Source organism: Mesocricetus auratus, unplaced genomic scaffold (genome assembly GCF_017639785.1).
Source record: "Mesocricetus auratus isolate SY011 unplaced genomic scaffold, BCM_Maur_2.0 Super-Scaffold_100227, whole genome shotgun sequence".
Classification (NCBI taxonomy): Eukaryota; Metazoa; Chordata; class Mammalia; order Rodentia; family Cricetidae; genus Mesocricetus; species Mesocricetus auratus.
This window is the reverse complement of record NW_024429255.1, coordinates 101,704-125,770: the sequence shown is the minus strand read 5'-3', so window position 1 is coordinate 125,770 and position 24,067 is coordinate 101,704. Positions and strand designations below refer to the sequence as shown.

Here is a 24,067-nt window from a genome sequence, read left to right as displayed (position 1 = left end):
GAGATACATAGTGAGACCCTGTCTTGGGAGGAGGGGAAAAAAAGAGAAGAAACTGTTAAGTTACCTAACTAGATGAAAGATAAGGCGTTCCAGTGTATTGAGATGAGTTCGGGAGAGCTGATCAATTACTGAGTATACACCCCGGATTGTCTCCTTTCTCTCCTGAAGACCTAAAAAAAATGGTAAGAATGATGATAGCAAGGGCACAGGTATTCGAGTACTTCAGCCATTATGTGACAGACTGGTTTCACATTAAAACTAGCCAACTGTTAATATGTAATTATAAATTCTTAGGTCCTAAATACCTGTATACCAACATATGACCCGTTGAAAGCACAGGACCCAGCTGGGTGGTGGCGGCACATGGCTTTAATCCCAGCACTCGGGAGGCAGAGGCAGGCAGATCTCTGAGTTCAAGGCCAGCCTGGTCAATAGAGCAAGTACCAGGACAGGCTCCAAGGTTACAAAGAGTTACAAAAGGTTACAAAGAGAAATAAAATACTAATATTAAGCACAGAGCCCATCTGGTTTAAAACAGTTTCAGACAGTTCTTTCTTAGATTCACAACCGTATGTTAACCCACCATAAATGTCCTACTGAATATTTACTGTTTTTATAACCCACATTGTTTCCGTTACTTTTTGGGAAGCAACAAAGTGGCTTTCTCAGAAACTTTTAGAAGAATCTATAAAAAGTCAACAGTGAATAGGTAACAGTACATACTGGCAGTTTTGTATTGACTGTCACAAGCTTAATTTAGGACCCATAAAGGCTACACTACTATAGAACTTAATAATGAGTACAAAAGATGATATTGTTTATCAAGTGTAGGACTTTCCTTTAAACCCAAGAATCTTGTGCTCACCCATAGCTCGAAGAAATTCCTCATAGAGTTCAAAGGTCATGAGTGGATTGGGCAAATCACGAAGCCATTGTTTGAATACACTTGCAATAACATGTATGTTATAGTCATCTAGGTTTACATTTTCAGCATCTATTTAGAGATAATGGGTAGACAACAAAACCAAAAAACATGCAAAAAGATTCAAACAGTTCACAAAGTAAACCTACTAAAAGTCGTCATGTTTTTAGTGTACATCTTCCACTATCTAATTACATGCTTGGAATGGTCTTCTCACCGTGGAGGAATAGTGTTTTTGTCTATAGTTTCAATATCTGTTGTGAACACAAATGTAAAAGATCATGTTTTGATGGAGGAAGAATCAAACTGCTATAGAAGTTTCTAAGTGCTTACTTTCAAGTTTTGTATTTTTCTTATAGATTGACCCATATACCTCACTCTTGAGTACCAATGCTTTCAAAGTCCAAGGGAAAAGCCCTAAAAGATTTTTTTTCTAAAAACAAGGCTGACCTTAATTATGTCATTCTTGGAGATGAAAAGTCAGGGAAATGTGATGTAAACATCTTCATCCTGTTTTGCTTATAAATTTCTTAAGGTTATTGATTAGACTATTAGGATATATGACATAGAACAAATGATTTATATTTGTTCTGTTGCACAGTTCAAGAGCCAAACCTGACAAATGCCCATAAACTAGAGCAAACCAAGTTCTGACAGAATTTACTGTCTGATTTTATCAGGCATTTTCTGTCATTTTCACAGTAATTAATTTCTCACTGATTAGTTCCTGAGAAAAACCACTGTGTTCTTAGTCACACAAAGACAACCTTTGTATCTAAATTTGGTTAAAAAAGAACTATTTTCTTCTAACAATAATAAAATGTGTTAAGTTGAGATTGAAACCAAAGACAAGCTCTTGCATATACTTTGGGATTAAACTTTACACTGATAAGTGCTCAACTCACCATCAATTTAAATAACTAAGTCCTCAATGTAGAGTAGGATAATCTACTACAAAGAATACTACTTGTAGTCGGAAAAGTGAAGACTAACAGACAGTACTTTAAATTACAGATTTAGAAAACATAGAATTAAATTCCAACATGGTCACTTGTTGTCAATAAGTAATTAAGATAAGCTGTTCTATCAGCCTAGTTCCTTATGTGTAAATGCAGATAAATGATGTTCCTACGTTCACAAGACTGTTTCTAAAAATCTTTGTCTTGCATCAACATTCCATTTATCTCTCTGAAACTAAATTTTCCTCTTCATAAATTAAGAATCTAATTAGTGTGTTAAATAGATTGAGATATTTTTCAAGTACCTAACCATACCTTGTATAATTAATACTGTAAACACGTTTGATGAATTAACTAAAAACAGTCAAAGACTCAAAAATAGCAAACAAGTACCACATAAAAAGTTCTGGCCCTACATTTAGAGAAGCAATATGAAATAAAACTGAAATAATTTTTTAAATAAAAGTATCACATTTTGGTTGGGGCGAGGGGCATACTATCTTACCTGTATCTAGACCTTGTCGAAGTTCCTTGATTTTATTTGTTGAACCAGACTTTCGATAAATACCTTCGATATAAAGCCCATGCATTTCAATGTAGTTTATGAGCTTTTCAACCACTAAAGGAACAGCTCGGTCTTCACTAGTCAAACGGGACAGTTCAACCCCAAATTGTCGAGATGACAGCTCTGGATCATACTAAATGGAAGATAAATTTTATTTCTAAATACATCCAAACACTACAGAACATGCTTACCCAATCTTTAAGAAATTACTTTTTAAGCCGGGCGTTGGTGGCGCACGTCTTTAATCCCAGCACTTGGGAGGCAGAGGCAGGCGGATCTCTGTGAGTTCGAGGCCAGGCTGGACCGACAGCCTCCAAAACAGAGAAACCCTGTCTCGTAAAAACCAAAAAAAAAAAAGAAATTACTTTTTATATCTGTAGTTTTATTTAGATAATCCTCCAAGTTGGAAGGAAAGGTAAATATGGTTTTAAAAAGTATAAATTGATGAGATACTACTTTACTGGGAATCCACAAAAGAAAACAAAGACTAGAGGCAGTGGCAATGGGCTGCTACTTTCTTCCCATCAAAAATCAATTCCAGCAAAAGATGAGATTAATTGTGGGAGAAGGGGGTTCAATTTTGTATGCAAACACAAAACAAAATTAAAACATTTGCCATATACTTTGGGAAATCCACTGAATTTTTTCTAATGAATTCACTTGTAACTTCTAAAACACCAAAATACTTTATCATTTCAAAGATAAAACTTTATAAAAATCTTATTTGCAACTATTTCCTAAGCAAAGACACACACAAACTGGCCCATGATTAGTGTTAGTGCTCATTCACTGACATTAGTGGCATATCTAATACCACACATGATTAACTAGTTGAAGTGGCAGGTAGAGAAATTATCATATATAAAATTGAAGCAATTCACACACAAAAATTCCAAATTCCTTATTCTCTAAGACAGAAACTGTGTCTACAAATCTTTCTTCTCAATTATCTGCCTCTTCTAACCTATTATCACCTTCAACCTTCATCCAATCAGTAGGCAAGCTTTTAGTCACTCCGCCTACTCTCTACACTTTTTCTCAGTTGAGTCTCATTACCTTTTTCAACTACTCAATTAACTACTCGAACAGTATCATTTTCTCCTCCTTTAACATGTCTTATTCATAAAATCTGCCTTGTTATCCTCAGACATTTTCAGTGGCTAGTTAATATAAATAAAAGTGAAGTATATGTATTGTTGAGACTCAAGGCCTTACTTGAGCGGATCCTGATTTCTCTTTCTGGTCTTAATACATTTGTCATTATGTTCTGGGTATCAAGTAAACAAAAGTAAGAGAGCATTTCCCCTAAAACTATGATAAGATACTACATTAGTATGTGCTAATGTAAGATTTACTAAGTAATTACAGAAACACAGGAGACAGAACAGGAAAGCCTGGGCTGAGCCAGTAGCTCAGTTGGCAGAGTACTGGCCTAACTTGCATGAGGCTCTATGTTTGATCCCCAGCACCAGGGAAGGAGAGGCAGGAGAATCAGAAGATTCAAGTCATTCTAAGCTACACAGAGAGTTCCAGGCCAGTCTGAGCTACATGAGACTCTGTTTCACAAAAACCAAACCCAAAACAAAACCAACCAAAACAAACAACAACAAAAAATAGCAGTTAAGAATCTCAAAAAGATCTGATGTTTAACACTGAAGTTGAGAAGCAGATGATACCTAAGAAAGCAAAAGAGGATTAGGAAATGGAGAGTCACGGAGTCTATGATGCTAAGTCATCTGGTATGGCTAAACTAAAACTGAACAAACATAGCTAGGCAGAGGCTATAAAGTGCATTTGGACTTTATTCTGACAGCTAAGCAACACTACTGGAGAATTTTAAACAGCCAAAAGTCAGTTTTCTATTATTGTGTATCTACACATCTTGCATGTCAGCACTAATTCTCAGAGAATTGATTCCACATTTAATTTGAAGGAGTTAAATCAGTATCAAATAACATCTCTAATACTATTTCAAGGTCTGAAGCAGAATATTTATAATGTTTAAAGGATACATAGTAAATGTTAGTACTGTCACCATTTCACCTTAGCTAAACTTAGTTGCTAAGTATATATGGCTTAGCTGTGAGCTCCGGATTTAGTGAGAGCCTGGGAGTGATCAAGGAATATACCTGAAGACAGCTTTGGGCCTCCACATATGTATACCCCCCCACACACACAGCACCTTACATTCCGATATTTTTCCATTCTTCCAGCCTGCGTATTTTCTGTAGCTTTTTAGCTCATTCACCTTCCCTTCTATATAGGCTGCTAAAAAACCTTTTTCTCTTTCTTTCTCTCTCTCTCTCTCTCTCTCTCTCTCTCTCTCTCTCTCTCTCTCTCTCTTTTTGGTATTTGGAGACAAGGTTTCTCTGTGTAGCTTTGGAGCCTGTCCTAAAACTCCCTCTGTAGACCAGGCTGGCCTGGAGCTCACAGAGATCCACCTGCCTCTGTCTCCTGAGTGCAAGGAATAAAGCGTGTGTCACCACCACCCAGATAAAAACTCTTAGGAATTTAAATTTTCAACCGCATTTTTCTTTCTAGAATCTCCACTTGATTCTGTTAAAATCTATACTTAACATATTTTAGTTCATTGGTAAACTCCATTTTTTTACCTAATATTTAAACATATCCATTAAAGCTTAAAGTTATATACAAGATGCTTGAGTAAACTATTAGAATCTATTTTACTGACTATTTACTAAGTAATTAAGTTCTTTGTGTCTGGTATGATATTTGGAAAAACTGTAATAGTGCTGAGTGATGTTCTCTCTCTTTGGAGAGGTTCCTCCTCTCTTGTAGGTGCTCAGAATAAGGAAATATCACCATAATCTAATTAAAGACCACCTCAAAGATAATGGTAATTTTGTTCAGCTAGTCTGTCAATGATTCACTCCCATTCCTAGGGTGTATTTCTTGAAATAGCTCTCATCGAGAATATGGGAAAATGCTTCTACTTTGATGGCTAATCCTAAAATTCTTTTTTCTCTCCTTAGCACTGTAGGACTCTTGAAAATTGTAATCCTTAGCCATTGAGGCTAAATAGTGTTTAAGTTAAAAAAAGTGTCCTGAAACAAAAATATTCCTAAATTTTAGCCTTATTTCTCTAATAAACAAACCATGGTGGTTCATATCTTTACAGTAAGAACCCTCCCCACCCCCATAGTCCTAAAAGATTGCTAAAACCTCAACAATCTTTTCCAACTTTTGTATGTAAGATCTCTACACAGAATACTGTTTGGTTGTTGTTTTCTTGGTTACATTTCTATTGCTGTGATAAAACACCAAGACCAAAGTAACTTGAGAAAAAAGAGTTTGTTCTGCTTACACTTCACAGTCAAAGGAAGTCATGGCAAGAACTTAAGGCAGGTACTGAAGCTGAAGCCATGAAGAACACTGCTTACTTCTCTCATGGCTTGCTCAGCTTGTATTCTTACAAAAATTAGAAAACCACCTGCCCAGGGTTAGAACCACTCAAGGTGAGCTGGGCCTTCCCACATCAGTCACTAATTAAGACTTTAAAAAAATGGCCTGGCATGGTGGTGTACACCTTTAATCCTAGCACTCAAGAGGCAGAAGCAGGTGGATCTCTGTGAGTTGGAGGCCAGCCTGGTCTACACCATGAGTTCTAAGACTGCCAATGATACATAACAGACCCTGTCTCAAACAACAACAACAACAAAGGTTGTTTCCTTGAAGATTCATGCTCAGTATTTTTTATATTTCTGCACTCAAATACAAGTAGGCATTTGAAAATAGCAGCTCTCTTAGTATACACTGTTGTTCATGGCTAAAATGTTAGTAGTGAGCCTTAAAGATAATTCCCCAGAAGACTTGTGAATATTTAACTCAGTAGGAGCAGCCTTTTTCCAAATTCCAATTTGTGAATCAACTTAATTTAATTCAGTTATATACATACATCTCCACTATAAGCATATTGGATTATGACATAAAACATACTTCTTAATGTAACTGGGGTAATGAAATTTGAAAAACACTGTATTATAAAGCCATCAAAGAAGCCCCAACTTCTTTTCACGTGGCCAAAAGACTTGCAGATCCACTGTGTAGTCCTGAGGGCAGGAATATCTTACCTTTTTGGAGCACTTGGCTGTGGTTTTCAGACAGCACTTCTTATGGCAAGCATACTTACACACTGGAAAATAGGTTAAAGGTGCAGCAATTTTAGTCCACAAATCAATGGCAAGAACTTACCAAGTTCACAACTTATTTGGATACAGTTTGTTTCTTTAGAGCTGAATCTGCTCTAAGGCCATGAATACATTTTATTTGAGCTAACCTCTGTTAAGGGAAATGCAGTTGAAAACATCACATAACATTTTCAGTTAGTGTCAATGAATAAGCTTTCTAGTCTCTCTAGGGTGCCTGTCCTACTGCACTCATGTCCCCCACCCAGACACCCAATTCCAACAGGTTATTTGTCTCTCTTTACTGTTTGATTCACAAGCTCATATATATGTTCTCCCAGGTGCTCTAAAACCCGTTGAAACCCAGAAATACCAATTAAGAATCATGACTATGTGCAAAGGCATTATTGCCAAAAAAAATGCTTACTGAAATGGCATTGGCAGTATATTTAAAAACAAATAGGAAAGGGCTTATTTATTATCCCTAAAGGACCAGAATAGAATTTTAAGGAAAAATAATATAAGCAGATCAAAACATATGATAAAATAAAGTTTAGGGCAAAAATGATTTCTAGGTAGGGAACATATGATCAAAAAACAGTTTAGAGCAAAAATTACTTCTAGGCTTGGGAGGCAAAGGTAAGAAGATCTCTGTTAATTCCATAGAGAAACACTGTCTCAAAGACAAAAACAAAAAACAATTTCTTGGAGTGGCTGATAACAACTTAGCCTAATAACTGGTGAGTAGGAGACACCTGATGGGGGATGTTGAAAACAAGGTGAATTATGTCATTCTGCTTATACCAGTTCAACTTCTTGCAAACTAACAATATTCTTTCTTAAACTTCTAATTTTTTATGTTTTCAAAACTAAAATCAAGTAGAAGAGGGCATGGTATTATACTGGTGAGGTCACCAAGAGAGTTATGAAAGCCGTTAATGCTATAGAGAAATCAATCTAAGTCCACTTTGACTATAAAAAAGCAAATTCTCTAGACCAGCAGTTCACAACCTCTGGGTTGCATATCAGGTATTTTGCATATCAAACATTTATACTACAACCCCTAACAGTAGCAAAATTACGGTTAGGAAGTAGCAATGAAATAATTTTATGGTTGATTGTCACAACATGAGGAACTGTATTAAAGGGTCAAAGTATGAGGAAGGTTGAGAACTACTGCTCATTCTAAAGCCATAGTGTTTGAATCAAATACATTTCAGATGATTTGCCATTATCAATCTCATAATTTTTAAGACTGCTGATAATAAAATGAAACTTCTTGCTTCATTCAAGTTTGAATCTGACATCACCACAGGATCATTATTTAAATGTATATTCCCCATCTAGTGACACTATTTTTGGGAGGCTGTGGAATTATTACAAGGTGGAAACTCACTGGTTAAGTAGGTCACTAGAGATGGGCAGTTGAAGATTATATCCTGCCCTCATGTAGGTCACAATCTCTACCACACAGCCCACTGGTCATGAAGGACTACAATCCCTAAATACATGAGCCAAAATGAATGTTTCTTCCCTTAAGTTGTTTCTATTAGGCGCTGTGGTCACACAAACACAAAACATACAGAAAACTGGCACCAGAGAAGTGGGGTTGTTGTCTTAGCTAAACTTGACAAAGTTATTTTAAGCTAAACTTGACAAAGTTATTTTAAGCCTTTGAAACCAATTTGGGAGAGGAATGTGGAAAAATACGGAACTTGAGGATAGAAAAGCCCTAGTACTAGAATGCTGTAAGTAGAACTTGATGAGATATTCTGGAAGGAAGCTGGAAAACCAGACTGCTAATAAAAACAAGGACAGTGGAGGCTAGGGTCATATGCTCCATGTGTGAACAATAACCCTATGGAGAATTGGACTAGAGGCCATTTGTATTTTGGGGTAAAGCATTTATCTCTGCTGATCCAGGTTCTAAAATTTTGAGTGAGGCAGAATTAAAGGCCTAATTAATTCGATGGAGGAAATTTCAAGAGAATATAGTATTCGGACTGTAGTCTCATTACTGCTGGCTACATCTAGCCAAGTTTATATTGATAACTGGAAAGTAGAGTAATAAATTTTAAGTTTTGTCAGGAAAGAGACACATAGGTATAGAAAAAAAGACCTTATTTGTTAAAGTGTTTAGCAACATTAAAAAGAAGTTAACTGGGCGGTGGTAGAGCACATCTTTAATCCCAGCACTTGGAAACATAGGAGAGCAGGTATCTGAGTTTGAGGCAAGTCTGACCTAAAGAGTGAGTTCCAGGAAAGTCAAAGCAACACAGAGAAATTTGCACTGGAACCACAGGAAGGGTTCCTTGAAGACATTTCAGGCAGTCATGAGCGTCTTTCCAAAGCAACTTCCAGAGTAGCATAAAACTTCAATTCATTGAAAGACTGAATTAAAGAGGGCATTAACCCTAGTGTTAGACTCACAAAGGGCTAACTAGCAAAATGTTTTCCAAAGTTCAGTTGCTCAGGCACTAAGAAGTACTGCAGTTACAGTCCAAGAGGGCTTGACTACTACTCCAAGTGACTGCACAACTTGACATGCATATGGTACTAGTTTTGCACACACGTGGGCACAAGAGAGGCTTTTCCCTTGAAGATGTCCAATACTTACATTTGCAAACAGAGGCTCTGTCCATTATCCATATCAAGGAAGAACAGTATTCACAGTATGTAGGGATGCTATACTGTGTGGCTTTAAAGATGTGGCCATTGTGCTCTTCCACCTGAATGAAGAGATTTCACTGTTTATACTACAGCCAATGAAGTAAATGCTTTCCTAACATGTTTGGCAAATGGGAAATCCTCTAACCTTTTGTAAGACTTCACCAGGTACTTATTCCAGGTAGAGATTCTCCAAGAAATAATGAAAATAAAATGTAGCCTGTCCCTTAGATATGTAGATGTTACTAAAAACAATGTAATTTAACAAACATGTGATGCCTACCTTATGTGACTCTGAATCACATGTTAAATTGAAAGCAGCATTTCTAAAATATTTTTCAATTCCAGAAATGTTTTACATTATTGAAAATCAAATATGACCTCAAAGGCTTTTGTTTTCATGAACTGCTATTTAGAAATTAAAACTAAAAATATAAGCACATTAAGCATTAACATAATTATTTTTATGCTTTTTTCCTATTTTTTATATGTTTAGGTTGGTTACCATAAAAAAGAAAATTGTTTCATTGTGACATTATTAATACTGTATCTGTCTTGTTTACTTGAGACAGGGCCTTACTATGTAGCCCTGGTTGGCCTGGGACTCCCTATGTAGACCAGGGGTGACCTTGAACTCAGAGATCTATCTACCTATCTCTGTCTCTTAAGTGCTGGGATTAACGGCCACTGTCGTGCCTGACAAATTTGTTTTGGTTGGCTCTCTTGCTGTTCTTGATAGTTTCCTTCCCTGAAATAGCTCCCTGTTCTGCTTTCATGACACATACATTACCCTCTCTTGTTCCTCCCCCACTTTAGATATCACTTTCACATTTCACTTTCTACTTTCACATTGTACATATATATTTAACATATAAAATTTAAGTCTATAGCTATATGACATAAAACGTGATATTAATTTCAGACTTGCTTATTTCATTTTGTATGACAGCTCCATACATATTAATTACTGCAAGTGTCATAATTTCATTCTTTATAACCATTTAACATTTCATTGTATATATGCAGTATTTTCTTTACCCATTAATCTGCTGATAAACATTTGTCTTCATATCTTGAATGTTGCGAATAGTGCAGCAATAATCATGACTAGGCAAGTATCTCTGTGGTATACCAGTTTAGAATCTTTTGAGTATATACCCAAAAGAGGCACAGCTAGATTATATGGTAATTCTTTTGAGGAACTACCATACTGATTTCCATGAGGCTGTACCAGTTTATATTGTCATTGGTAGGGGTCAAGTGTTCTTCCTCTTTCCTCATATCCTTACAGTGACAGCAATTCTGAGTGAAGTAGAATCTCAAAGTAGTTTTAACCTGTTTTTCCACAATGGCTGAGGCTGTTGAACATTTTTCATATATTAGCCTTTTACTTTTTTATTTTTTTGAGAAAATCTGAAATTCAGTTGATTATTTATTTGAAATATTCTCATTTTGGTTTTTAAATTTTGAAGTAATTTACAGATTCTGTCAGATGTTTAGTTGGCATATGGTCTCCCACTTTTGTCTCTTCATTTATGATGCTTTCTTTTGTTGCTTTTTAATTATGTGCAACTCCATTTGTCAATTCTTGGGATTACTTCCTATGCTGTAAGCCCTGGTTAGAATGTCCTTGCCTATGCCTGTAATCTGTAAGTTTTTGCCTAGGATTTCTTCTAGCAGCTTCACACTTTCAGATTTTATATTAAGGTCTTTGATACATTTTGAATTGATTTCTGTACAGGGTGACAGATATTGATGCTGGTATTCAGTTTTCTCAGTACCATTTGTTAAAAGGCTATATTTTTTCCATTTCATGTTTTTTGATGCCTTTGTCAAATATTACGTATCAATGTGTTTATGGGTCACCTATTCTATTCCATTGACCTAACATACCTATGTTTGTATTGGGATCATGTTGGTTTTCTTGAGAGCATTTTTCTGTGTAGCTTTGGAGCCTGTCCTGAAATTCACTCTGTAGATCAGGCTGGCCCCAAACTCTGTGGTATGCCTGCCTCTGCCTCTTGAGTGCTGGGATTAAAGGCATGTGCCACCACTGCCAGGCCAGAATCTTGTTTTTGTCATTAAGGCTCTGTAGTGTAGTTTGAGTACAAGTACTGTGATACCGCCAGCATTGTTCTTTCTTCTTAGGATCGCTCTGGCGTTCATGGTATTTTGTGCTTCCATCCAAATTTTAGAAACTACACTGAACCTGTAGATCACTTTTGATAATAGTCCTAAATATTAATTCTGTCAATACATGAGCATGGAGATCTTTTTTCCATGTTCTAGAATATTTCTCCTTGGTAAGGTCTTTTTTGGTTTTTTTAAGCTATTAGGAATGGGATCTTTTTTTCTCAGCAAGTTCATTACTGGGAGTAAAAAGGTATTTTATGTTAATTTTTATCCTGTCATATTGCATAAAGTATTTATCACATGTAACAGACTTTTGGTAGTCTTTAGGGTTTTGTGAGTATAGAACCATGTCATTTGTATATCAGAATAATTTGACTTTTTATTATTTGTATTTCTTTTGTTTTTGTCCCCTTGTCTCACTACTCTAGCTATGATCTTGAATTTTACGCAGAGTAAATGTAGAGAATAAGCATGATTGTTTTGTCCCTGATTTTAGAGGAAGTGCTTTCAGGGTTTCCCCTACTGAATATAATGTTGGCTCTGGATTTATCATATATTCTATTTATTACATTGATGTACCTTCCATTTCTAGTTTCTTCTTTTTTATTTTTATTTATTTATTCACTCACTTATTTATTTTTTGAGGCAGGGTTTCCATGTATCTTTGGAGCCTGCCTGGAACTCAGTCTGTAGATCAGGCTGGCCTTGAACTCAGAGATCTGCCTGCCTCTGCCTCCCACGTGCTGGGATTAAAGCGTGTGCCACCATTTCCAGTTTCTTAGTGGATTGTATCACTACGGGTTGTTGAACTTTGGCAAAGACCTTTTCTGTATCTAAGGTTATAATCATGTAATCTGGATTCTTAAATGTATTTATGAGCTTTATACATTTATTGATTTGCATATGTCAAATCATCCTTGTATCCCTGGAATGAAAGACACTTGGTCATGGTACATGCATGGTTTTTGTCTTAGTTATGGTTTCTCTTGCAGTGAAGAGACATGATGAATGACCACAGCAACTCTTACAAAGAAAAAACTTTTAATTGGGGTGGCTCACTTATAGTTCTAAGGTTTAGTCCATTATCATCATGGCAGGAAGCATGGCAGCATGCAGGCAGACATGGTGCTGGATAAGTAGCTGAGAGTCCTACTGTCTCACTGGGCATGGCTTGAGCATATATGAGACCTCAAAGCCTACCTTCACAGTGACACACTTCCTCAAACAAGACCACAGCTACTCCAACTAGGCCATACCTAACAGTGCGGCTCCCTTTGGGGGCCATTTTCTTTTAAATCACCACAGTCTTCTTACTAAACTCCTGAATTCTGTTTGCAAATGTTTTATTGGAAATTGTTGTGTCTGTATTCATCAAGAACACTGACTCATCTACAGTTTATGTTGTATCCTTATCTGGTTTTAGTGTCAGAGTGATGCTGGATTCAAAGGTTTGGTGGAACTGAGCAGTATGTCCATTTGCTCTTCAATTATACTTGCTGGAAGACAAAAAAATTGTTTTCCTGCTAATTCTAACCAGTGTGATATGGAATTTCTGAGTAGTTACAATATGTATCTTTCTTGATGGCTAAGGATGTTGATGCTTTTAAAATATGTATTGCTCATTTGTATTTTTTTCTTTTGAGAACTCTACATTCAGTGTTCAACCCACTTTTTCAACTGGGTCATTTTTCTTGTTACAAAGGAACTTTTTAATTTCACAAGATCCTATCTGTCAATTGTTACTCTATCCACATGCCCACCATCTTGAAGTGTTGTCTCAACTTTTTTTCCCCAGCAGTTTTAGGCCTAATGCTAAGGTCTTTGATTTATTTGGAGTTGGTTTTTATGCAGACTGAGAGATAAGGATATAGTTTCACTCTTTTATCTTCTTGCTAGCTTTCCCAGCACCATTATAATATATTAAGGTTATAACCCAAGAAGGCAAATCAACTTTAAAATGCTGAATGAATAACCCAACAATGAAATACAAATGACTTAGAAGACATGTGAAAAGATGTTTAACACAATTAGCCAAGAGGGAAATGCAAATTAAAATAATAGTACCACTGCATACCCTAAAAGAATAGCTGCAACATAAAGATACACAGTGACATTGATACTGGAGAGAATTGAAATTAGAACTCTCTCAGTACTGTAGGTAGCATTCCTACTTGGAAAACTGGTTAGCAGATTCTGAAAATATTAACCCAAAATTAAAACTTCAAGATTATATATAATAGAAATCATAGCATACATCCATAAACCAATGAAAATGTCTATCAGCTGGTAAATGTGAATGAAAGGGTTAGAGCTATAAATCAGTGGTAGGATAATTGCCTAGCATGCCAACATCCTCAGCACAACCCCCCACAAAGAGATGTGTCTACAATGCAATTCTACTGAATACTCAATGTAGCTGACTACTGATACAGTAACATGAGTGAATCTCAAGAATACCATATGCAAAAACCAGGAATTGTTCATAAAGACCTAAACTATAGACACAGTTAAACAAGTTAGAAACAGTTACTTACACCATTGAGGAAATATTCCAAATTCTCTTCCATTTTAGGAAACCATTACTAAAAGTAGGTGTTCTTGGGATTTCAGGTCCATTGTCATTCTAACTTTTTACAAGGTGTGTGTATATACCCTATGGATCTGGTAAACCCATTACTAAACATCCTATCAATAGAAATATAAGAGCTGCTTCCAACTATTGAGCTGGACAGTATTATTTTTTTATACTATACCAAGAGTGTAACTTACCAGATCAGTTTCTTTCTTCCTCCTTTTCTTCCTTTCTGTTTTAGGCACCTGGCGGGCAGAAACATAAATTGGGATTACAAAAGACTAACACACTCTCCTCTTTGCAAATGTTTGAACAGCTTCTACAAATAATAAACAGTTCTTTATTCTTTAAGAGTAACTGCAGAGCTAAAACAAATTTGAGAAAATATTTAAGTTGGGTAAAATGAAGTGCTAACAAAATCAGAAGCTCTTTAGAGAATGATCTCTTTTAAAGTGGCACATCATTATTAAACACTTTAGTCACTAGTCAAATGGTCAACTATAAAGGTTTTGCCATCTACGATGGACATAAACATAAAGGGGCTATATGGAGCATGGAAAAGCTCTGTAGACAGATGACCTTTCCTGATGACTAAAAAACAGAAGAGCTTAAACCTATCCTTTAACCATATTTTTCAGAAGCCAATTCATGTATTAATCTCTATTAAACCTGAAAGTATAATATTGAAGGTACACTATTATGTTTTAATTGTAAAGGATATATTCAATGAAAACAAGTTCAGAAAAAAAATATGGCAAACTTAAAATAGAGTTTAGGGAATCTAAAGAAATGATAGATTGCTGTATTCTCTATGAAACCTATCATTTTATGCAAATATACATGAATGCTAATAAAAATGTTTTCCTAAACAGATTCCTTACAAAGAATTCATAATTTAGTGGAAACCAGAATGTAACTCATTTACCTTTGAGGCTGTACTATCCAGAGTCTTGAATTCATTCATGAATTCATCTAAAAACACCTTGAATGTGTTAACCCAAACTCTCACTGGAGACTCATTCCAGTTACGTTGCTCAAGCCTCATGGTCTTTTCCAAAATCTGTTCAAATAGTGCATACAGGTCTTTATAGCGTATGCTTTTCCCATCATCCATCTAATAAGAAAAAAAATGTTAAGTTTTATGAAGACATTCTTTAAAGACTAATTCAAGTTGTACTGGGGAACATAGGTTAGGATCTTGACATAGTTTATAACTAGCCAGTTCAAGAGGTTTTGTGGTGTTTGCAAAGATCTAGTATAGTATAAAATGTAAGCAGGATAAACCTACTACAGATAAGTAAAAGACCTAACAGTTGAACTAATATAATAATTAAACAAATCCTAACAGTTGAAGTAACATAATAGTTAAGCAAGTCCTAATAATTGCTCCTCTGAGTCTGGCTTTATAGTTGATTAAAATTCCAAGCTATGTTGAACTGATTATCTCCTAACATGGTCTTAGCTTACCGCCAATGCAGATGAGTAACAGCTGAAGATATTCTGCCGAAATTCTTTCAGAGCTTTTTAAAATACAACATCCACTAATGTATCTTTCTTGCTGTCTTCATTATCTAGATCATTCATCTAAGTAGCAATCAGAAAATTAACGATTAACTCACCAAAAAAATACAAATGCAATGGTTGAAATGTCTCTAGTAATAACTATTCTAAAAGTACAATCCACTGGCCATGACGGAGCTTAACTAAGAAAAGGACACTACACTAGATCACATCTAAGTTCCCCTCTAAAATGTTGATTCCATAGTTGTTAACAGAACAACTATAGAAGTATAACAAGCTTCACCTTCACGTATGACAGTGGAGACTAAAACTTTAAATCCTGTCTTTGCACTTCCTATTATCTGAACTATCAATGCCTGAGTTATTGAAGAAGTTTTAACCCATCTTTTTACAACAGCATATCCTGTATATACAAGCATCCTTAAGTCTAATCTGCTTGAAGGCTATAACTCAGCAAGCAAAGTGTACCTTTTTCAGAAGAAATTCATCCATACTTTTTAGATCACTGGCACTTGCTATGATTTGGACAGAGTCATTTTGCCAATGTATAGAATCCAAAGCCACGCTGCTGATTTTCACACCTTTCTTGCGCTTTGCCTTTGGAGAAGGCTCCTTATTCTCTTTAAACTCTTTTCGGCAACTCCCAGGCAGTTCTGGGCTCAGGGGAGGTGTTGGGTGATACTGAGTTAATTCTACAATTCAAAATAGATATAAAAAGATATACTTAATAAAAATATTTAAAATCTTCATTCTTACTGTAAAAAACTTAGTACCAAGATGAACAAGAAGAATACGCAACAAACTAGCATATTAAACACTGTTCATTCAGTTGTAACTTTGCTATACTTGTTTGAAGGAGAATCCAAGTTGTATCTATGTCTAACCAACAAACAAGCGAGAATTGGATTTTTATTGTAGTATACATCCATGAACACATCAGCATTACTGTCTGTTGATACTTAACAACTTGTTAGGGAATCAAGTAGCTCACCTGGCTTGCTTTTGTTCTAATAACTTGAGTATTTAGTGTTTTCTTATACATACCCCTTATAACTGTCTAAATTTTCATAGGATTTGTGGAGTAAACAGGCAGTATATATTACAGAGAGAAGCACCATGTTTTTGTATTTGTCCATACTAGGGAATAAATTCTATGCAGCCCATTACAATTGAGAACCAGAACTAGGTTAGATTTGCAAAGCCCTATCAAAATCCTGAGGAGAATGTTGACCTATTCTCATTTCACATGTGCATCTATCCCCAACATGTATTCTCTTTACCGTCTCAACAATGGCTTACCATAATTCCAACTAAAAGCTAACTCGGATAATAAAACAAAACAAAAAGTAGTTCCCTATACAATAAATGCCACTTCAACAGGAATTGGAACAAACTCAATTTCAATTAGATAGATGGATAGTTACACACATACATACATCTCACATGTAATACATACATATGTAGACAAATATAAACTGACTTCATTATAACACTACATAATTCATTTTGCAAAGTCAGTATCTTAGAATGAAATATCAGTATTAAGTAAATTATAATCTCAGTTTAGCATTAAAAACAAAGGCTACCTTACTAAATTTTTATCTAAACATAAATAAAAAGCCATAATCCTAATTTTTATAAAGCTCCTTATATGACATCTGCTTATAATGTACATTTTCAATTAACAAGCCTAATCACTCCTTTCGTGGGGGGTTTATAGTAGACTATAATTACTGAAAATGATAAATTTAGACTAATAATTGTCAAATAAGATATTAAGAAAATGAACACTTTGAGTAATGCAATGGGGGAAATTAAGTTTTTCCAAACAGTGTTAGATTAGGGTTAGAAAACCACTGAATTTATTATTATTTTTATCCATATCAGTTGGTCAGTTGACAGGAACAAAGCCACAGAATACAAAATGAGATACAAATCTCTACCATTCTTTCAAGTGCTAGTTGCTACTGTTAAGTACTTTCAAATGTATTATGGCTACATACTAAAAGTCAAAAGAAATGCTAGACATCTGCTAAACATTAATATATAATAGATGTGACAGCTGATACTTTCAACTTGACAGGATCTAAAATCACTTTGGATACAGTGATTGTGTGGCATGACTGTGAGGGATTATCGAGATTAGTTTGAGTCAGAAGAACACATTAAATGTAAGTAATACCATTCTGCGGGCTAGGGTCCCAGACTCTTCTGTCTGCTTCCTGAATGCAGACGCAGACTCATGGTCATGCTGCCATGCCTCAGTTCCCCTTAAACTAGGAGCCAAAATAAATTCTTTTTTTTTTTTTGGTTTTTCAAGACAGAGTTTCTCTGTGTAGCAGCTCTGGCTGGCTGCCTCTATAGACCAGGCTGGAAATTCTTCTTTTTGTTTTAATAAGGTATTTTGCCACAGTAATAAGGAAGGTAACTAACACAGTAAATACCTGACATAATATTACAATGGCTAAGAATGGGGACTCTGAGCCAAGCATGAGGCTGGACTGTCTCAAATCAAATGCCGCCTGGACTACCGTGTAAGACTTTGTTTAAAATTAAAAAAGAATGTGATTATTGCTGGTTGTGGTGGTGTATGCCTTTTATCCAAGCACCCAAAAGATAGAGGAGAGGTGGATCTCTGTTGAGTTCAAGGCCAGCCTGATAGTTTCATGACAGCCAAAGCTACACAGAGACCTTATCCTAAAAACAAAACAAACAAGACAAAAACAAAACAGAAACCAAAAAAAAAAATAGCAGCAACAACAACAAAAACAATGTCAATTCTGGAGTTAGGTCTTCTCATTTCAATATATGTAAATAGATAAATTCTTGTACTTTGGTGTTCTCACCTATAAACCATGAATAATAATCATATCAACATGAGAAAAATTGTTCTGAGAATCAATACATTTAATATATATAATATGTCTATTGTGGTTTTAGATAGCACTCAATAATGAGCTGATGTTATGAATTACTGTGAGTATTATGTATTTATTAAATAAGTGAATCAAGGTTAAACCTTTACAATTTAGAAAACAAGGATTAGGACTGGGAATGCAGCTCAGTTCAAATCCCAGCATTACCAAAAAAGAAAACAAAGGCTAGTCCAAGGTTCATGATCACTGATGTGGTTGTGCACCACTGTTCTATGCCATGTATTCTTGGAGCTTCTCATACAAGTTGAATATGCCTTGCTTTACTAAGTAAGGAAGCATTTATCAACACTAATCCTATCTCATTAAAAATATCAATCCAGCAGGACTGTCATTATGAAGAGGAAAAACACAGTACACTTTCAAGATTAATAACAGAAATTATGAAGCCCCATCCTTTGTCCATTTTTACCATCTGAAAATGGATTAGCAGATGTCACATCTGAGCCAGCAGAGAGTGATGAGACCTCCGACTGGAGGGTAGGTTTTACTCTAGCAGTCTTCTTTTCTCCTTGTTTCCCTTTGGCCCAGAATCTCATCTTCGCTCTCTGGGGTCTGTTTGTAAAACAAAATAAAGGTAAGATGGAAATCAGATATTTTAGTAACATTTTGTATCCTCTTAAGCTTTATATACTTTTCATATGTAGTAATCTATTTTAACTTTGGTGTGTATTTGGTTGGCAACACTCTACTAATGAGCCACACTTCTTAGAAAACATGACAATTTAAATCATTCACAAAACAGTCTCAAAGCAATGAAACTAGGATTTCAGTTTAAGCTTCTTGATGCCAACCTGCATCTTTTCATTGTTATATCTCTTATGTAGCTTACAACAAAGAAAACACGTTCAAAGAAATAACCAATAGCCACTCTAGAAAAGTTCCTTTATATTGCTATCAATTTCTAATCTTTGTTTATAAACATCTTATTGCTAAGGGCATAGTGCTGAGTGCATACATACTTATTACTTTAATTGCACTTTACATTTCAGGTTGAACATCAATAACTTAAAAAAAATCTAAATCCTAACTGCTCTAAATTATAAAGCTTTTTGAGTGCTAATATGAGGGCAGAAGTGAAAAACTCACCTAAGTGACAGATCAACTAGCCATATCCCTGCCCCCCCAAAAAGGTGCAAAATCATTCCAACACCCACCAGCTAAGTGTACATGGTATACATGAAATATATTATAAATAACTTGTTAATTGCACTTAGATCCTATCCCCTAACTACTCCATTATGCATATGCAAATATTTCCCAAAGTATGAAAAATCTAAAAACACTTCTGGTTCTAAGCATCTTGATACTTTTGGTTGTTTTGTAAATATTTCAATATGAAAAACTATAGCATTAAATATTGAGTAACTTTTCTAAAATTAATCACTCAGTGAGAATCATACCTATATGTGGGTATCTTATCTATTAATTTGTTATTCCGTTTGTTTACTGTTATTTCTGGGAACTGAACCTAGGGCATCCTCCATGTTAGGCAAGCATTCTACCACTGTAGTGGTCTGAATGAGAAATGTCCCCCATATGTTCAGATATTAAATACTTGGTCCCCAAATGGTGGCACTATTTGGAGAGGTTGTGGAACTCTGAAGTTACTTACTGGAAGAAGTCACTACAGGAAGGCTTTAAGTGTTTATAGTCTTGCCCCACTTCCTGTGCATTCTCTGCTTCCTGCTTACTGTTAAAGTTGTGAGGGCTTACTTTCCTCATCAAGCTGCCATGCTTCCCTTTCCATGATGGACTCTTATCCCTTTGGAACTGTAGGCCAATATAAAATTTTCCTTCCATAAATTGCCTTGGTCATAATGTTTTATCACAGCAACAGAAAAGTAACTAATGCAACACTAAGGTCCATCGCTATCCTTCTTCTGTTCTTTCACTTTTATTTTGAGACAGCATCTCACAAGTTACCCTGGCTGACCTTAAACTCTATAGCTCAGGCAAGCCTTGAACTTGTGTTCATTCTGCTCCACTCTCAAGAAACAGGAATAAAAGGTCTGTGCCATCAAGCTGGGCAGTTTGCTACAATATAATGCCTCTTTTTAGTGACACATTCTCTTTCTCTCTCTCTCTCTTTCTCCCCACCTCTGGTTTTTTGAGACAGGGTTTCTCTGTGTAGCTCTGTGGACCAGGTTTCACCCTAAATTCACAGAGATCTGCCTGCCTCCCAAGTTCTGGATTAAAGGCATGCACTACGGCCACTCAGCAACTCACTCTTTTTTTGTGTAAACTCAATGAAGTACATTGAAATAATAGTAGTTCATGTATACTGACATAACATGTATTCTAACTTTGTACTGTGGGAGAGGTCTAATTAATGTTTTACTTTGTGAATGAACATACAGATTGAACTTGAAAAACTTCAACACCTGCTAGACAACAAGCCTATATCTAATTTTCACAATTAAAAGAGATAAAGAAGCATTATTATTTGTACTTTACACTTGAGCAAATTTGGGCCCAGAACACTGAGATAGAAATTAAAATCAGATCTGTGCCCTCACCCCAAAGGGTTTCTATGTATTCTGGCTATTCTGGAACTCCTTCTGTAGACCAGGCTGGTCTTAAATTCAAGAGATTCACCTGTCTCTGCCTTTGGGGTGCTAGGATTAACACCGTGCCCAGCTCTATCTGGTTTTGTGCCACATGATCTCTTACTTTTAAATTTTTAATGGAGTTATTACTAGAGTTATATGTTCATATTTTATAAAGAATAGTTCCTCTGTAAGACTTACTACAACCAATGTTAGCCTTCTACTCTCCCTGTTGTCTCTTATTTCAAAGGACTGTTTTGAACAACTGTTTCTTATGATATTAATATACTTACATCATTATCACACCATGATTGAAGTAAGCATGTTCTACCAGTTCTTTTCTATTCTGTAATACTATACTTTTACTCAGTATTTAAATTATGTTATATTCAATATTCATTTTTATTATGCAAATAATATTTATAGTTGAGGTCTGCTGTTCCCTATAAGTCCATATTTTAGAGTTCTTTTTGCTTTATTTTTGGTCTGTTCTTTTAAAAAAAATGCTTGTTTTACATTGATTTCTTTTCTACCTACAATACCCCTCCAAAGTGTTGCCCCCATTTATGTACATCTTTCAAGATGTCACTGCTTACTGAATAGACTTTGGGGGAGGGGGATGCACAACTTAGTGTGGCTTTTTCAGACAGGGTTTCTCTGTGTAGTGCTGGCTGTCCTGAACTCTCTCTGTAGACTAGGTATGCACCACCACACCTGGCTGGACAGATATCATTTTAAAACCTACTTTCACTGTTATAGTGGAAAAACCTTAAAGTTTTTAAGGATAGGTCTATTTTTATTCATTATGTTGTTGGGTCCTTTGTGGGGCTTCGGTTCTATGAAATTTGTTTGTTCGGATAGACCTCCAACTTTAAATCCTCTTCCTTCTACCTCCTGAGTGTTAGGATTACAAGTATATATCACTACACCCAGCCTTAATTATTTTAGTAATAGTTTGCTCTTCTACATTTTTTTCTTCATATTAGGTAACTGATCTTTTAAATTGATTTTAGAATTTCCCTATCACATCCATTTATGTTTCTTTTTGTGCAACTGTCGGAGATATAGTCTTCACCTGAGTTCCTTCTTACTACTCTTTTATGTTATTATTACTGGCACTGGTGGATTTATGTGTGTGTTACCAAGTGTTCTCAGTCACCCTCCATCTTCTTGAAACAAAGTTTTTCACTTGAAGCTTACTAATCTGGCTAGGCAGTAAACTCAAGGGATCTACCTGTCTCTTCCCCTACCACTGGAATTATAGGCATAGCTCCATACCTGAATTTTTATGTAGGTGCCAGGGATCTGAACTCAGGTTCTCATGCTTGCTCAGCAAGCACTTTACCCAATAAGATGTTACCCTTAGCACCATTATCATCATTTTTACTATGAATATTTCTCCTATATATTTTGTTTGGTTTCAGTTATATTTTTTATTTATTTATTTTTTATTTTTTTGGTTTTTACAAGACAGGGTTTCTCTGTATTGTTTTGGAGGCTTATCGGTCCAGCCCGGCCTCGAACTCACAGAGATCCGCCTGCCTCTGCCTCCCAAGTGCTGGGATTAAAGGCGTGCGCCACCACCGCCCGGCCTGGTTTCAGTTATATTTTTTATATGAAGGTTTCATTGTCAATTGTACTTATTGGTTTTAGAGTTTTCTATCTTCAGTCACATTATATTTTTATTTGCTAGTTTTGGCTCTTTCAATATAATGTTCTCTCAACTGTATGGTGATCACTGATATCTAATTATGATTAAACATTAAGTTTAAAGTGTTGTTGGAAGCTCTAGTGTGTACTAGCAGAACTCCTAAACTACTGTCTTTCTTATATGAGTTTCTGGCTGGTCAATCTTGCAAGATCTTCTGATCTTTCCTCAACAGATGAACAAAGTCCCAAAGATTCTTTGAACCATCTCCTCAAAGGGTGTGTTGTTGTTTTTCGAGACAGGGTTTCTCTGTGTAGCTTTGTAGACCAGGCTGGCCTTGAACTCACAGAGATCCACCTGACTCCTGAATGCTGGGATTAAAGACGTGTACTATCATGGCCCAGCTCTCCTATTATTTCTTTATATACATCATACCTTATGTCCAAATCTGAAGACTTCTGTCTTACTGCCAATTTTGTAATCTCTTCTTGAGACATAGCCTTATGGAGCTTTGCTTGCTCATCAACTGAAGAGAATCGTTGTGATGTCTGTAGAAATTACACATGGGAAAGACTTAAAACCAAGTAAACATGTGACACCATGACTGAATTACAACTCAGTAACCATCATTTCACATTTCCTGGCAGTTTAGCAAGAATTTCACCTGGCAAGTTAGGAAAATGGTCAAGAACATTCAAACACAAACTCAAAAGAATGTAAATCTGAGAAACAGCATAACACTGAATATTATTTTCTACACCTCTTTTTATTTGTACCTTAAGGTGAGGATCTTTACAGGTTACAGATTATTGTTATATCCATTCAAAGGTTAAAAAACAAGGCCATACAGAAGAAAAAATAAAGGATCACCTACATTCCAAATTATTAAAAATTATGTTATCAAACAAGAACTTCAATTTCATTTGGCAATTATGTACTCCTCTAAGGACAATTCAGTTCTAAGAATTCTTGTTACTTATTCAAGTAATTTTCTTGTATTTCATCTGTTAAAATACCCTCTAGCCTTTTGATATGCTTGACTATGGCACAGAAACAGGAAACAGCCAGAGTTGTTAAAGACAGATGTCTGTGACCAACAGAGTGCAGGAAATCTGCATCTAAAGCATAAAGACAGACAAACAACAGTTTTTACGACAACTGGTAAGAAACAAAAGAAGTAGGTAACTTATACCTGCCTCAGCTTACTACCTCTAGGTATTATTAGTTTCTGTGCCGTAACACAGAGGGGGGAACCCAGAGGGTGAAACTTGCTAGACTCCTCTAGCTAACACATGAGGATTAAAAGTTCATGGCAACCAAAGAAAGCAGTGACAAAATAACAGAGATGCATAATAGAGGAAATCTGGAGATCTAGAAAAGGTTCCCTTTGCCTATTTGGATTAGTACTAATCAATACTTTTTATGTGAAAACAACCCAAGACAAGGATAGAAC

General features: G+C 35.7%; 1 protein-coding gene across 1 annotated transcript in view; it reads right to left on the bottom strand.

The window, feature by feature from the left end:
• LOC121136466 (unconventional myosin-IXa-like) overlaps positions 1-24,067 on the bottom strand; it is a gene marked incomplete at its 5' end in the record, with an annotated part of 143,501 nt that overhangs the window by 19,212 nt on the left and 100,222 nt on the right. Inside the window, 11 exon segments of the mRNA XM_040736944.1 lie at positions 65-170; positions 866-994; positions 2,387-2,579; positions 6,538-6,599; positions 9,209-9,320; positions 14,161-14,208; positions 14,889-15,077; positions 15,431-15,547; positions 15,953-16,176; positions 18,830-18,972; positions 23,050-23,162. Of these exon segments, the coding sequence (XP_040592878.1) occupies positions 65-170; positions 866-994; positions 2,387-2,579; positions 6,538-6,599; positions 9,209-9,320; positions 14,161-14,208; positions 14,889-15,077; positions 15,431-15,547; positions 15,953-16,176; positions 18,830-18,972; positions 23,050-23,162 (1,436 nt within the window).